Consider the following 17,192-nt stretch of genomic DNA (forward strand, 5'->3'; position numbering starts at 1 on the left):
AGCGAAAAATCATTTTCGAACATGAAATGCGCCCGGCAAACATTCACCCGAAATGAACTTTTCTGAGGCGACGCCGCACCATCCGTCACCCGAGCGGAAACTGATGTGTCAAACCCCCAAAGTTGTTCTTTTCCGGTAACTTGTGTTGTTTGATGAACACATTTTCATCGTTCCGCGGATAATTTCCAGTAAGTTTCGGTGTTTTACGTGGTTTTTCTGCAAAATATTATCGCCATCGATTGGTTTAAAGTTCTTGTTATAGTGTTGAAGTGGAATTTGGGCTAAAAGTGGTGATTTTGCAGGATTAAACTGTTGTCGAAAATTAGCTTCCCTCTAACCAAGCAATGTCACTTTTTATTTACTTTCAGAAATGGTAAGCGATGGGATTCAAGGATGAGATTCCGGAAGGATTTCCGCCGTTTGGAACCCGAATGGACAGTATCAAAAGAGGGGTAACGGTTTGTTGATGAGTGTTGTTTTGTTTTTAGGCCACCAAAACCGCTTCGAAGGATAAATCCAAGAATATTATGCGCGATCTTCGGATCCGCAAGCTGTGCCTGAATATTTGCGTCGGTGAATCCGGTGATAGGTTGACCCGTGCCGCCAAGGTTCTGGAACAGCTGACCGGCCAGACCCCCGTGTACTCGAAGGCCCGCTACACCGTGCGTTCGTTCGGAATCCGTCGTAACGAAAAGATTGCCGTCCACTGCACGGTTCGTGGATTCAAGGCGGAGGAAATCCTGGAGCGTGGTTTGAAGGTCCGGGAATACGAGTTGAGACGCGACAACTTCTCCCAGACCGGCAACTTCGGCTTCGGTATCCAGGAACATATCGATCTGGGCATCAAGTATGATCCCTCGATCGGAATCTACGGTCTGGACTTCTACGTTGTGCTGGGACGCCCAGGTGAGTGGAACCGTACGACGATTGTTAACTCTAGCGTCCTCGTCGTGAATTGTGAACGTCTTTTCCGTGATTTCGTTTTTGTAAAGGAATTCTCATAAAATCGGAAGTTTCGAAACGATGCACTTCTAGTATTTAATTGATGCATATAGGGTCAGTGAAGTAAAACCCTAAACAGGTCGTAACGTGTCCAAATTCCAAACAAACGATCGACATCGAACGGATCGAATTACACAGTGGTCCCGAAGTGGCTTTGAGACACGAATTCAAATATGTAGAAAGCTAAAGAGGAACGATTCTTTCAGAAGAATAGCATGACATCAAAAACCGTGTGCCTGTTACTTTCAATTCCCGATCAACCAGTGTTACAACTTATTTGTAAATCTTTGTTCAGCGATGGCGATCGCCAACGATTCAAAACGAATCGATATTGATCGCTATTGAAAACCACTGACTGGTTGACTGATTGAGGACAGCTCATAAAAAATGCCAATAGGTGTAAAATACTTGTTCAGTTTGTCTACTACCTGATAAAATATGGGAGAATTTTGGCCACAATCAGGGGAATTGTTGTGAATAAGTGCATTCTGCATACAATTTATTTAATAAAAATACGACTTTAAATTGTTCAGAATAAAACATGTTTAACCTAGTTCTAGGATTTAAGATTACAACGCTGGTAAAGAACACTTCAATTATCAGTTCCATTTGATTGTCGTTCATAAACAACGTGGATTGAGAACATGCGTATATTATTTTTCAAAAAGGTTTTTTCGACCATTTTACAAAAATAATAAAATTATAGGAAAAGGGCAAAAATTAGAACAGGTACAAAAATGGTTTATTTCCTCGAGATATCATTATGGAATAACATAAAAAAGCCAAAAACCTCCAGAGAAACCATATTAGGTGCACTTTTGTCCATAAATCATAAATAAGGGAAAGGATTTTTTGTTATCTTTGGGTTCGTATTCATATAAAAGCAGGATGTCGACTACCTCAGAAAGTTATAGGGAATTTTATTTCCGAACTGCAGGGCTGGTAGCGAGTTACTTTTAATGAGTTGTAGAGATACCGAATAGTAAAAATTTTATTATTCGGCCAAACGAATATTCGAAAAAGAAATTCGATCATCACACAAATAAATTATTTGATTTTTTTTTCTTCGTTTGAAACATAATGTTTTATTTCAACTTTGCTTATTTTTAAATTATTCGGTCACTGTTCGGCCGAATAATGGATTTCATTATTCGACAGACCGAATATTCGGCAAAATCCAAATAATCGAGATATTCGGTACATCTCTAATGACTTGGTCACCTTTTTCGTCCTGATCACTAAAAAGTCACTTTTAAAAAAAATGGCCGCTAAAGTAACTATGTTCGTGATCTCATGATAATAAAAATATCAGAAACAAACATATATTTGTATACAGAGTCAGAATTAGGGCGAATGTTAAGACTTTTGACCTCGTCCTTTCTGGTTTGACTATCATCAGCTTCGCCGTTTTGCTACGTTCTTTCCCCAGAACCTTCATCACTATCGACCTTCTGCTCACTTCTTCCACACTCAGTTTTAAATGCGCCCTGCTGCCACACGCAATCTCAAATGCGCCCGGTTACCGCAGGGGGGAAGTTGGGCGAAATTGACATCAGAGTTCGTATCAAAAGAGAATATCAAATGCGCCTTTATGTTTTTTTTTCACTTTTTTCGTGAAAAACTTTATTTTTAAGAAAAAGATGTGAATTATATGATTGTAATTTATCAACTAAAGTGTTAGGCGAATAAAATTCAGTTTGTTTACAATTGTCAGTTAGGCCCTTAATCTGGTACTGTATTGATTTGTTCTTATGAAGGCAAATATAGTGTAATTTGGAAATCAAAGTGTCAACAAACATAGGTATTCCTGGCTAATTTTCTGGCAGAATTCAGGTGAATATTTCGTAGAAGATTCTGACAAAACTTGGGAAGCAACTTTGGGCTGAATTTTCTAGCCGAAATATTTGAATATTTTTTTGCGAAAACCAACATAAAAATCGGACAGATCTGCAGAACAAAATATTAGTAAACTATCTGCTGTAATCTGCGGCTATAGTAGGAATCTTAAACCTGCCTTATGAAAGAGCCTCATCAAAACTCCTCTGAGAGGTATGCCATAATCGGTTAGAGAAAAAAGAGTGTCAGAAACTCGTCCAGGACTTAAAAAAAATATATTTAGGAATTACATTAGAGTTACAACAAAATGAGCTCTACATTTTCCATTTGATTGACTCTTGATAGTAAGCCGGATCCTATTCTTGGCACTTTTGATTCACTTCGGCAGTGGGTTTTTTTGAAAGCTAATGAGCTCATATTTGGTCACAATATGCGTCCTATTGAAGTGCTTCTTTTAGCAAAGTTGTATACAATTCGGCCGATAAAAAAAACCCCATGCCAAAGTGAATCATGGAAGTGCTCCTCAAGTAGCTCTGCAACCGTTTTTTTCACGACATTGGTTAAAACTTCTACACAAAAAAAAACGTTTCTTAATGAAAGCTTGAACATTGGTTGACATTAATAAATAGTGATATCAGTGTCGAATCCACTTGTTCATGGCTTTCAGCAACAAATATGCATCTAATAAACATAGATTGTTTTTTTAAAAGAACGGTTTCAATATTTACTGTTTGCCTCATTATCTAAGTAAGGTACCGTGGGGCAAGTGGGTAATGAATTTCGCATAGTTGGGATTCTTCAAATTCTAGAGACCTTAAATTAAAACAAATGAGGTCGTGTATATTTTTTAGCTTGACTGCCACCAAATATAAGCAGTATACTGATATTGATTTTTATGTAAACTTAAAGAAAAAAGTACAGAAATAGTTTTCGAAAAACGTCTACCACAGGTGGGGCAAGTGAAAAGTTTATCGTTTTGAACAATAAATTCAAAAACTAACAGTTACATTCACGATTTCTATTACCTTTAACATTTGTTAAGGCGTCCCAATGAACAATAACATAAGTGACTTGGATCGAGTATTTCTTGAATTTTCTTCTGTTCAGTAATGTTGGTGGGGATTGCTCATCAAACCTTCCGGTCCGCCTCATAGTTACGTACTATTTGGTGCTGGGTGTAGTTCTTGTTTTTCCAGCTGTATTGAAAAGCATGAGCCATAGTCTTTGGCATACAATCGGATCTATCTTTAGCAGAAAAGAACCGAAATGTCTATCGACGACCGGTGATTGCTAGCAGATATAGTGGAGAGCTTGTCTTGAAACGTTCATTGCTTCAAGCTAGTTGAAAAACTGAATACACTGATTGCCTGTCGATCAGAGCCGAACTAGGCATAGATCGTATACATACATCTGAATCTACATGTCTCCGATGTATTACATCGTTCCAGGTGGGAGTTATCTGATATGTGAATATGGTACCATAACAGAATTTTCCATCTGAACGAAGTGATAAATCATAATATTCCGCAAACTGTATCACACATCTACAGAATGTATTGCGTGAAGTTAAGACACAGCAGAGTATTGGGTACATAGGACCAAGTCCCTGCCGGGTGGCGCGAAACTGATGAGCGATAGACAATAGAATCAACAACACTGCCATAAGGGATAGTAAGCATGTGACTATTGTCGAAACTATGATTAGGAGGCAAATCAACATCCCAAGATCAAATTTTTGTTACAACCCAATGTAGGTATTATTAAATTAGGCTGTAGAAAATGATAAATATCTGATCACTTAGGAACCTTGCAACAGGTAATAAATGCTCGTAGTCTGTTTTCTTCGAATACACATGTATAAATTGTTAAAATTGCCGAATCATACGCGGAATTTATTAAACGGATCATGAAATTAGGACTGAAATCATAATGATGATAGATTATCAACTTTCCTTTCGTCTTGCTATTTGTTACCGTTAGAATCACCAAACTGATTGGTTTCCCACTACTTACACCAATACAACAGCACGAAAACTGAAGTATTATAATCGCGCGTTGGAACTTTCAATATCCATATATTACATCAATAGTGAATTCTTGTATGTAGCCAGTATAAATAAACATTCTTTAACTGAAAACAGGATGCTTGTTTTATCAAACATGCTCAATCTGCACCTAAAATCTCGGATCCAAATAGTTTTCTAAATAAAAATTGTGTCTAAATAAAACGTGTAGGCCAACAAAACATAATTGAGTGGGAGTTTACAAGTTACTTAGCACATGAAAAGCAGTTTAAATTAATCTATTACTAGATCAACACTAATGCTCACATTTTTATATTCTCATTTCATCATGGTCCTCATTGCTCGAGCGGAGACGAACACCCTGGAGATGGAAAAAATCGACAGCGCTACGATAAGGAAACGTAACAGATGAGAAACTATCGATACATTTATCAATTATAAAACCCCGTTTTAATGTTAACACTTTGTTTCTGTTTTTTCTGTTTTTTTCGTTTCAGCAATCAAATAACCGAACCAACTCTACTATCTTTTCATTTCTTCTTCGTTATACTTATAGTCCTTCTGGCACTGAACCGAGTGGTGCGCCTTCCGCTTTCTTACTGGTGCTGTTTTTCCTGTACATTTGGCATAGTGTCGGAGGTGGTGTACTGTATTTGCTATACAACGCGCTACTTTCGATATTGTGCTTGGCGTGTGGGGAAGCAGTACTAGTGATGAAGCGGAGGGCGCCATTCGGTTTAGTGCCAGAGGGACTATATCTATTTAATGTATCTGAAGCTTGTGGGACCGCTTTAATTCCGGCGCCTGCTTGTGGAAGATCCCGGTGTGCTAAACGGTATAGGACATGTTAACGGGGGAGGCTTGGTAGGTCCTCACCCAGCCCGTGTCTAGATGGGCGGATAATTGTCTGCCAGGGTGTGGATTGAGCAATTACAATTACAATTTTCTTCTGTTCAGTAATGTTTGTTGAAATGATTCGACAACATCATAACTGCAACATTTCCAATGTTTGTTTTTACATCATGGGACAGCAATTGCATTTCTGCTCTGTAGAATTTCCACCGCTCGTTATTTGTTTTTAAGAAAATCGGATATGACGTCGGATAACTCTTCAAGAGAAATCAAACGGAATCCTTCAATGAAGTATTTAGAAACTTTTTTATGTGGATACACCTATACCCCATTTTTATGTTTTAAACTAGCATTACATAGACATTCTAAAAAATTTCCGTGCTTTCTCTTATATTGGAACTTTTCAATCAACGTCTTCCTTTTAATCGGCTGTCCGAGGTAAACATAAAATTATCGTAATTTTTGGCAACGTATTTTTTAGAGAAGATTTGACCATGAAAATTGCATTTAACGATTTGATTATAATGATTCTTGAATTATCAGATCATTCTGTTGTTCTATGATAATTGCGAACCTTGTATACTAACAGCTACTTAAAGAGAAAACACAAATTCAATATTTAATGAAGAACATTTCACTTGCCCCACTTGAATAGAAAATTGACGGTGTTTCAATTTGATTATTTTTAGTTCTATTATCTATTCTAAAACTTTTTTTTTGCGGTTTAAAACTGTCAGAGGGAACATCTTAGAAGTGGTACAGAAAATTATTTTCCGCAAATTTTTCCCACTGAAAATATTAAAATACAGCTTATGCTCGATAACTGGGCTGAGAGAACCTTCCAGTTAGCGAGCAGTGCTCGATAACTGGACTGCCATTCCAACGCACACACACATTCAAATAAAAATCGAGGGGGACTTAGATGCAAAGTTTTGGTTGGCGTCATTCGGTTTTGGAATCGCGTCGTGTTCGTGTCATTCCGTCATTGAATTCGCGTTTTAATCGTACCGTCTTGTAAATTTTGAGGTGAATTAAACAGTTTTCGTTCCTGCAATGGACATCCCACCGGGCACCAACCGCAAACGGAAACAAAAAACCCTTACGTTGGTGGAAAAAGTTAAAATTATCGACGATTTCGAAAGAGGAGGTGGATATTGCACATTGAATTGAAAAAAAAATTAAAATCTAAATGAAAAAAGACAAATTTACAATTAAAAAAATAATGCCGAAACCTTATTTTGCATTTGCACGCCCCTCGTCAGTTACGGGATGGTGAAAGTTTCTGACGTTTAACTGTTTTTTAACTGGGCTACAGCCCAGTTAGCGAGCACCCAGTTAAAAAGCAGCCCAGTTAAATAGCACCCAGTTATCGAGCATTAGCTGTATTCAGTAAAATATACCAAATATTTTAATTACCCCATTTACCCACTTACCCCGCGGTACCTTACTTATTAGATAATGTTTATGGAGAAGAAATGATTTAATTCTGCAGAAATTTTGCTACATATTCAGCCTGATTTTCTAATTTTTGTTTATTAAATTTAGGATTCTGTTGTGATTTTATCGGAATATTTTGAAATTCATTCACGATTTTTTATTGAAGGAATCAGAATCTACAAACGAAAATTTCCTCTCGAATTATTCCTCAAATTAGTAAAAAAAATCTCAAGTGAGTAGTTTTGTTCATCTGCTTCAAAATCTTGAATGAATTTTGGCCAGTAAGTTCCATGTGAATACGAATTTCGCTAAAAATTTTATCACAAGTTTGTTTTCCAGAGCTTTGGATTTGATAAAATGAGAGTTTTTTTTAACCCTATCCCGCACATGAATTTTGTACATGATTAAAAATAGAAATGTACATATCCGCGCAAAATCGTTAAACCCTTGTCTTTAAACTAGGAATTAGTGTACGAGGTAATTTAAAATAAAATTTGATGTGGTGCTCTGATGCACCACCAGGAACATAGAGTACTTTATGACTTCATCGTATTTTTTCAGATGTTCAGTTTGCACACATAGGAAAATATTGCTGTCAAAGACAAATGTAAGATATTTTAGAAGCAGCAATTATGATTTGTATAATATACAAAAACTAATGCATTAAAGTAATGTAAAAATCGTGTTTGTTAAGTTTATGATTTGTTTCGCGTTCTATTTTCACTTTTATGCGTGTTTAAGGGGACACGGGAGACCGTGTTATTTTCCCTATCTTTCGTCTCACTCTAACAATAATCATCAAAACTTTGTGGAAGCAAATCTCGAGTTTTAGTGAACCGATGAAGCTGAAAATTTATCGGGTTGTGCACTACATATTTAGAACCATAGTGATACATTTTAGCATCGATATATAGAGTGGTTCTTGAGATTTGCTTCTTGAAATGGATAGGGTGATTATGATGACGTCCCGTGCGGCCTTAATAATTGATGAATAATAATTTATTGTGATTAATGTAACATAAGCCCAAACAAATACAAATACGCACACTAAGAGAGAGTACGTGGCGATGGCATTCTTTCTTTGGAATGCCAAAATACCATCACGATTGTCATCTGACTCGGCCTGGATTGGAATAAAAAAACGCTCATGACAATAATTTATCTTAAGAAACAACGGGAATTTGACCTTTAACGCGAAAGTCTCGCAACATTAGTTGATTTTCGAAAATTCATATGACAATCACAGTAATTTTTAAATATTTTTTTATGAATATGGTTTGTTCATTTTTGAGTCGAGTCGGCAAAAAAATTGTCTAACCGTTTAGTTTCAAGTTGGACGTTTTTATGGCTTGCTGATTGCTCCGGAAACAAAGTTACAGCATGCCAAAATCGGCTTCCACTACTATTATTCTGAACACAACTGTACTTCGTCAAATCCACTCAAAGCATCATAAATCTTCATCGAAAAACCCTATAAAACTTTTTTCATAAATATATTGACGATATTTTTTTTTATTAAAATTTGCAAACTGAGCTGATAACAACAATAATTGTATGTTGAATGTAATTGATATGATAATATTTCGAAACTACGCATATTATGTGTACAAGTTCCATCAAATTCAATTATTGCGAAACAGATTTATGTACTTTGGGGAACATATGTTAGAGCAAATGAAGAGTAAATCTATTGGAGAATAATTGTATTGCAGCTCTCGGGATTAATTCTATTCGATATATAAGGCTTCGAAATTCTACAATATTTTATTCGTTAAGACACATTACTTCATACCTTGTTTTTCTTAAAAAAAAACATGTTGAACGTATTAGGCATTGAAGTAAAAGAGGAGATGTACAATTATAAGGAAGTATGAGAACAATTTGATGTTTTTCGTTATTTTTAAAGACACAAAGGTTGAAAATGTTGGTGCTCTACAGACACCATCTGCGGGAAAGGGTTAAGATTTAAATAAAAAATAAATAAATAGTAAAATTAAAATAGTATGCCCAGCTAATATTCGTCTCATAAAAAAATGAGCAATGAAATCTTCAATGCGTCATGTTATTGGTCATTTATGACAATCAAGTCTTGTCCCTGACAGATAACTGCTAGAAATATTTCAAGTTAATGTAGTTCACTACATTCTAAATATGTAAATATGCATTTGGTTGATATCCCCATAGAACGTAATTTCCATTTCTAGTCCTTTTTATGATTAATACTTGTACTTTGGAGTCACTTTCTAGCCACTATTTTAATAATTCAAGACTGACAATTCAAAAGGCCTCATCTCCAAAAAGTAAATAATGAGAAAAATGCAATCTTGTTTTGTCAAACAATAAATCAAATTTAAATTATGAATTTAAGCATTTTATGTTATTTTATCGTCCAGAAAGTCGATGGATAAACTGATTTATAGCTATGAATATTCATTACTATCATTTTAGCAAAAAATCCTGCTAAAAAAACGAGTCAAAGGAAATGAGACTTTTATTTCACCAAAAGCTGTGCAGCCCTTTTCATTTGTGCCCATAGACGCCGGCCGACGCTGATGAGGCCTGTGAGTTGACGCCTTTGTTTACTCTAAAATGTGTTGAGGCCTTCTAGTTGTGGCTTGTTTTTTCATCATCTTCAGATGTGGCCTTTTGAAAATCATTCAAAATTCATGATAAAATACACTGAACCAAGGAATCATATCAGATTTATCTGAAAACACATATAGTTTTTTTCCATCTAGCTTTTCACATAACGCTCATCAATTTATCACATAAACATGTACGATTTCTTTTTAATTAAATTCATCTGATAAATCACATACATTTGATGCAAATTCATCATACGAACCATTGGATTTTGTCAATGAGTTTTATGTGAATTTCAGATGAAAATTATTGGTTTTGTTAGTGATTCTTATTAAATATTAAAATGAGTTTGAGATGATTCTTTTTCAGATTTTTTCAGTAGAATTGATGAACAATGTTATTATAATTTTGAAAAATCTGTTTATTTGATACATTATTGGCATTTGTGTGAATAAGCGATGTTACATTGGATTATATTGGATAACCGATTCTATTAGCTCTGAATTCTTCTGGTTGGTTTGTTCTTTCCGACCTTGTTCCGTTGACATCCGCTAGGAATAAAGTTGATGTTTTCTGTAAATTCAAGTCCAAAAGAATAAATTCACATTTATTATTTTCGTTTATAAATATTTAAATAACGTTTTTTACTTACTCTTTGATTATCCCAAACATAATTCTGTGATTCACGTCGCGTTGGAATAAAATTTTCTTCCAAACCCTCCACGATGATTCTTTGAGATTCAAATTCGCCATTACGAAGATATCGCTATAGTACAATGACTTAATTTTCACATCTGCCAATCCCATAGCATTCATTGGATTGAATACATGACTTTTGTTCACATACGTTTCATAGTGTTGATAGTTGAATATTATGGAGTATCATGATGAGATTTATGTGTTTCTTACATGAATGTCAATGGACACATATAATGTGAATCGGATTTCAATTGTCGTAAGAGTATGTGACGTTTTTAATATTTTCTATGATATTTCTTGGTTCAGTGTACGATAATTCAAGACTAACAATTCAAAAGGCCTCATCTCCAAAAAGTAAACAATGAGAAAAATGCAATCTTGTTTTGTCAAACAATAAATCAAATTTAAATTATGAATTTAAGCATTTTATGTTATTTTATCGTCCAGAAAGTCGATGGATAAACTGATTTATAGCTATGAATATTCATTACTATCATTTTAGCAAAAAATCCTGCTAAAAAAATGAGTCAAAGGAAATGAGGCTTTTATTTCACCAAAAGCTATGCAGCCCTTTTCATTTGTGCCCATAGACGCCGGCCGACGCTGATGAGGCCTGTGAGTTGACGCCTTTGTTTACTCTAAAATGTGTTGAGGCCTTCTAGTTGTGGCTTGTTTTTTCATCATCTTCAGATGTGGCCTTTTGAAAATCATTCAATATTCATGATAAAATACGATAATTGGAGTGTAGAAGAGTGTTACGTGGTAAAGCAAGGTACATGGGATCTCTGCAGCAAGAGGAGATTCGTGCGGTCGATTAAGTATGTGATTTATTCAATCATCGTCATCGATAAACATAATGGATGTGCTAAGCGAGAGTGTCGTCGAGAAATTATATGGAAATATTTGTTCAATTGAAGTAATATTTCAATTGAACGTTATGTTTCATGTAATTGTAACGAAATCGTGTTGTTATCAATAAGTCGTGAAGTACAGACATGCTGACACAGGTATTATTAGGTAGTATGATACAAAATACATCACTCCACAAGAACCCGACGAAAAATTTGATTATGTTCGCTGTTGAGACTATCGCTGTGTAAAATAATACATGGAGCGGAGCGGCTGAAGTATAACTTGTATCTGCTTAGTGAATTTGAAACATTTTTTCGTAATTTTAGTTGCAATTTTGATGTTTGTTTAATAGGCCTCAACTCGGTTTCAAGTAAATATAGAAATGGGGCCTTTTTTGGGAAAAGGCCGCATTTGCGATTAATATCCTAATTATCGGGAAATGAGATGGGGCCTTTTAGAAAAATGATATTTTTTCAACTTTCATGCATATTTTTGCATGACTATTGTATGATACAGTAAGAATAGGCTCTTATACACTTAAATCAGCAGAAACCCGATTTGTTTACATTTTGGACTTGAGGCCTTTTCAATTGTTAGTCTTGAATTGAAGTGTAGAAGAGTGTTGCGTGGTAAAGCAAGGTACATGGGATCTCTGCAGCAAGAGGAGATTCTTGCGGTCGATTAAATATGTGATTTATCCAATCATCGTCATCGATAAACATAATGGATGTGCTAAGCGAGAGTTTCGTCGAGCAATTATATGGAAATATTTGTTCAATTGAAGTAATATTTCAATTGAACGTTATGTTTTATGCAATTGTAACGAAATCGTGTTGTTATCAATAAGTCGTGAAGTACAGACATGCTGACACAGGTATTATTAGGTAGTATGATACAAAATACATCACTCCACAGGAACCCGACGGAAAATTTGATTATGTTCGCCGTTGAGACTATCGCTGTGTAAAATAATACATGGAGCGGAGCAGCTGAAGTATAACTTGTATCTGCTTAGTAAACTCGGTAGTAACTCGGTTTCAAGTAAATATAGAAATGGGGCCTTTTTTGGAAAAAGGCCGCATTTGCGATTAATATCCTAATTATCGGGAAATGAGATGGGGTCTTTTAGAAAAATGATATTTTTTCAACTTTCATGCATTATTTTGCATGACTATTGTATGTTACAGTAAGAATAGGCTCTTATACACTTAAATCAGCAGAAACCCGATTTGTTTACATTTTGGACTTGAGGCCTTTTCAATTGTTGGTCTTGAATTGTGGTCACTATTATTTGGCTGTATGACTGCTACCAGCTCTGGAACTGGAAAATTAGGGAATTTCACTTGAGGTCAAGGAAAAAATAACCGATACCATGTCACAATATGCATACGTGTTATTTCAATACATAGTCGTTACATTTTTATTATGAGATATGAAAATGTAACGACTTTTTTATGAATTTCTGAAACTAGGAAAGATTTTTGATATAAATGATATAGAGATGTACCGAATAGCACTATTCGGCCTTTGGCCGAATACCGAATAGTTGAAATATTATTATTCGGCCAAACGAATATTCGAATAATGGCTTAATATTCGGTCAAATAAAACCTAAATATTCGGCCGAATAACACCCGTATGTGCAGTGTTTTTTAAGTAGGGAAAGCTGAACAATTAAACGAAGTATAAATGGAAATGAATGATTGTCTTCTTGAGCTTTTGAAACCGTTTGCAGAAATCATAAGTTCTGAGAATTTCTGTATTTCTGAAGCTAGGAAGCTATATCCTATTGTTGATTTTTGTTTAAGAAATTTTGGTTTACTATTCATCCGACTTTTGGAAGTGTTTCATAAAAATTGAGGCAAATAGACGGCAGACCCCTGACTCACATAATAATAGAAGAACGTGATCAGTAGGTTTTGCAAAGAATATAGAACGTATAGAAAGTCCTGATAATTGACGGACTTTAAGGTGAAGATGCATCGAAGCCAAACCTGCATCGAAGAGCATAAATCTAGAGAATCTGACAGCCGTTCGCGCTGAATATTTGAATGATTGGTCAACACCAGCGATTGACCAGAAAGTTATTTTCAGCACATACGGTTGTCTGGTTCTCTAGATTTGTGCTCTTGAAAATGCCGGGTTTAGCTTCGATGCATCTATACCTTGAAAACAAATTTTCAAACGCTTCTAACTAGCCAAGCGGTACGTTACAGCTCCTGCAAGATGAGATTCAATTTGAATTGCAGAAAATGGTAACGCCATAGAACAGAGAAATTCTCAATTTTTCAATATTTGACATCAAAGTCTATTCAAGGTGCCCATAAAAAGAAAAATTCGGTCATCATTTGAATAAATTATTGATTTTTTAAATTTTCCTTACATAAACATAATATTTTTTTACAGTTTAGTTTATTTTGTTATTATTCGGTCACTATTCGGCCTATTCGGCCGAATAACGGATTTTATTATTCGGCAGAACGAATATTCGGCAAAATTAAAAAAATCGAGATATTCGGCCCGAATATTCGGTACATCTCTAAAATGATACTTGATGAGATGAACATGCTTACAAGTTAGACAGAAACCTACCAATAATCGTGCTACACAAAATGTGAATTTGCTCCTTAGAAGCTCGTTAAATATTTAACCTTGAATATAAAAAGCATCTCTAAGTATTCCACTAAGGATTCCTACAACTATCTCAGCAGGTATAAAACAAAATAAAAAAACGTCCCACGAATGAGGACCTCACTATTAAGTTCTTCTTTTTTCTGGCGTTACGTCCCAACTGGGACAAAGCCTGCTTCTCAGATTAGTGTTCTCATGAGCACTTCCACAGTTATTAACTGAGAGCTTTCTTTTCCGATTGACCATTTTTTGCATGTGTATATCGTGTAGCAGGTACGTGCCCTGGGAATTGAGAAAATTTCCTTTACGAAAAGATCCTCGACCAGCGAAATTTGAACCCACGACCCTCAGTATGGTCATGCTGAATAGCTGCGCGTTTACCGCTACGGCTATCTGGACCCCAATCACTATTAAGTTATGCACGACAAATATTTTTTTTTGACATCTCACAAGAATAAGGATGTTTGGGTAGATGTGGGAAAATTCTCAAAAATCCTCAATACACTTCAGAAGAACTATGATAATTTTTATCAAGGACTAATATCAAATAAGGCTTATTCTGCATGAATCTGCCAAGAATATTAAAAGAAAAATCCTCTCAGATTTTAACGATATTCGCTAACAATCTCATCATTTACAGTATTGGACAAAACATTTGCAACTTTATCGATTTTCCATACAAAATGAACAACTTTGGTTAGCTAATTCTCAGTTATTCATGGACCGATTCGAATGAAATTTGCACAGAGCTGAGTTTTATCATACATTTTTGAATATTTTTCTCAATCACGAGTCTAAAAGTTATAACAATTTAACTAAAAATACAATACAATCAATACAATTTCTCTTAAAATCTGATAGCCCTACACAAAAACTGTCTTCAGCAAACTTGTTCATCGCGTTAAAATTTACAGCCTTGCTGAAGTTACCCCGAAGATATTCCTTCAATATGTTTAGTTATGTCATTTATCAAAAATCGTCAAAAAATTCACTTCAGTCAAACCGTTACTGCTTTTGAACTTGTGATTGGAAAAATCGCTCAAAAATATATGTTAAAATTCAAGTTTTGTCTGATGTTCTGTGAAAATTTCATTCGAATCGGTGCAAAAATAACTGAGATCTAGTTAATCAAAGTTGGTAATTTTGTATGAAAAATCAAAAAAGTAGCAAATGTTTTGTCCAATAGGGGAATTAGGGGCATAATGGACACGTTAAGCAAATGTTCGTTTTAAGACCATTAAATGGCAATATTTTTAATTTACCCCCGGCTAGTTTTCAAGTTTGATGTTAGTACGACGTGCCACATTCATTCATAGTGATAAAAATCATATCATATGTCAGAAAAGCGAGATAGAAAATTGGGTCGAAAACAAGGCTGGTAAAAAGGTATCGGGGCGAAATGAACACCTGCATGAAATTTAGTTATTCCAATATATTCAATGACTGTCAATCATTCCGATATGCAAAAGGGCTCTCCCTCAATCATAATAGCTAAAAAGAACCTTTCTGGGTTCGTTACTTTGCTCAAAAATTAGATTCTTCCACGGTCTTGCTTATATGCCAATTTGAAACTGAGAAAAATTTCAAGTCAAATTTTGAAGAACAATTGAAGCAAAAAATAAACTTTTATACCGTCAAACATTTCAAATGCATTACAGATTTCATGCAGTGAATGAACTTTTGATGAAATATGCGTATTATCAGATATTGAGAGGGTGTCCATTTCGCCCCGTATGTTCATTATGCCCCTAATCCCCCTAATACGTTGTAGTGATTTTGCAAGATAGTTGCCGAGCATAATTTCATAATCTGTAAAGACAGATTTTTTAATGAAAAAGGATTAGAAATGTTTCCCAGGAACATGGACCGTGACGTAGTTTGTGCATGACCCCTAATGAGATTTTGTTCATATTCTTGTCAAAATTTACAATACATTTCCTACAACATCCCTAGCAGATTGCTTATGAATTTCTTAGTGAACTCTCAACCGAGTGGTCTTGTAAGTATTTTTGTCTGATTCATGAAAAGATTCGCCAAGAATTTCTCCAAAAATCAAGCAGGTATAATTCTTTGTCCTTTTGTAGAGATACAGCCTACGATATTTCAAAACTCAATGGAAATTTCCAATAAATTCTAGGGGCTTGAACCGTCTGTATTTGCGCCCAAGAGTATTCCAAACAATTTTGTGTGAACCCTGAATTCTAGGTGCATCATGAAAAAAGCATACTAGGTATGTAGTATAATTCTGGAATTATTTTTAAGGTATTTTGAATGAAGCTTGGAAAAGATGTGTAATGATTGTAATCAGTTAAGTGTATGTTATTTCGAACCAATATTCGACTGTGATCTTGTTTTATGCGGCTAATATTCCTCAAATTCCATACATGCAGTTGCAACGCGTTTCTGAACCGTCTTGGAACTTGGACAGGCTTTCGGTTTTATGAGAATTCCAATTTATGTTAGCGAATATTTCCCTGTTACCTACCTATCTATTGCACAATAATTAAATGTTATCTGTTCCCTTATCGGATGACATTCAGTCCTGTGCAAAGATCAATCTCATCGATCGGTGGTGGACTGTCTTGTGAACGTTTTCTTTACTTCAGAAGCTATCCACTAATCACACAACTGAACTTTGTGTTAGTTAGATCATAAGTTTTGTCAGCGAACGGTTTCATCATTACTTTACCTCAATTCCTATTTCCAGGATACAACGTTGCCCAGAGACGGCGTAAGACCGGCAAGATCGGTTTCATCCACCGTCTGACCAAGGAAGACGCCATGAAGTGGTTCCAGCAGAAGTACGACGGTATCATCCTGAACAGCAAAGCGAAGTAAAATGCGTTCCAAATCCAAGTTTTTACTGTCTTTGTAATAAGCACTATAAGTAACACAAGAAAAAAATATGAAAATACCTGAACTCTACTGGTCGATTTGCTCAGCTTTTATCCGAATATTCGTTATTATCATTTCAATGTCCCCTATCTAAAGAGTCTAGAAAAAATGCAACCCAATGAAGCTCCCAACTGGAACAGAGCCTGCTTCACAGCTAAGTTTTCTTATGGGATTTTCCTCAGATATTCACCGTCATCAGGCATTGCACAATTCGCTCTCATTAGATTTCGAAGCACGATCAAAGCAAGCGAAGAAAAACATCCTATTTGTTGCGGTCCGTGATGTGCAGTGCCGTAGCGTGCGGTTGGCCAGGTTGGCACCCGCCAAGGGCGCCGGGCTTCAGGGGGCGCCAAAATGCTTGAGGCACCTGGGATTTTTTTG

The 17,192-nt window shown here is 35.6% G+C and overlaps 1 protein-coding gene and 1 long non-coding RNA gene across 2 annotated transcripts; one reads left to right on the forward strand and one right to left on the reverse strand.

The window, feature by feature from the left end:
* The first annotated feature begins 54 nt into the window (after window positions 1–54).
* Window positions 55–16,841, forward strand: LOC5577034 (60S ribosomal protein L11). Its single transcript, XM_001663079.2, has 4 exons — window positions 55–188; window positions 369–373; window positions 489–906; window positions 16,624–16,841. Exons 2-4 carry the CDS (start codon window positions 371–373, stop codon window positions 16,752–16,754), a joined length of 552 nt encoding a protein of 183 aa, XP_001663129.1. The 5' UTR covers window positions 55–188; window positions 369–370; the 3' UTR covers window positions 16,755–16,841.
* On the reverse strand, window positions 10,135–10,566 carry LOC110679823. The gene is made up of 2 exons (XR_002502733.1): window positions 10,387–10,566; window positions 10,135–10,307 (listed from the first exon to the last, which is right to left on the reverse strand). It is a non-coding gene; the product is annotated as an uncharacterized LOC110679823 (long non-coding RNA).
* Window positions 16,842–17,192: the final 351 nt, after the last annotated feature.

The sequence above is a fragment of the Aedes aegypti genome, chromosome 3, assembly GCF_002204515.2.
Source record: "Aedes aegypti strain LVP_AGWG chromosome 3, AaegL5.0 Primary Assembly, whole genome shotgun sequence".
Classification (NCBI taxonomy): Eukaryota; Metazoa; Arthropoda; class Insecta; order Diptera; family Culicidae; genus Aedes; species Aedes aegypti.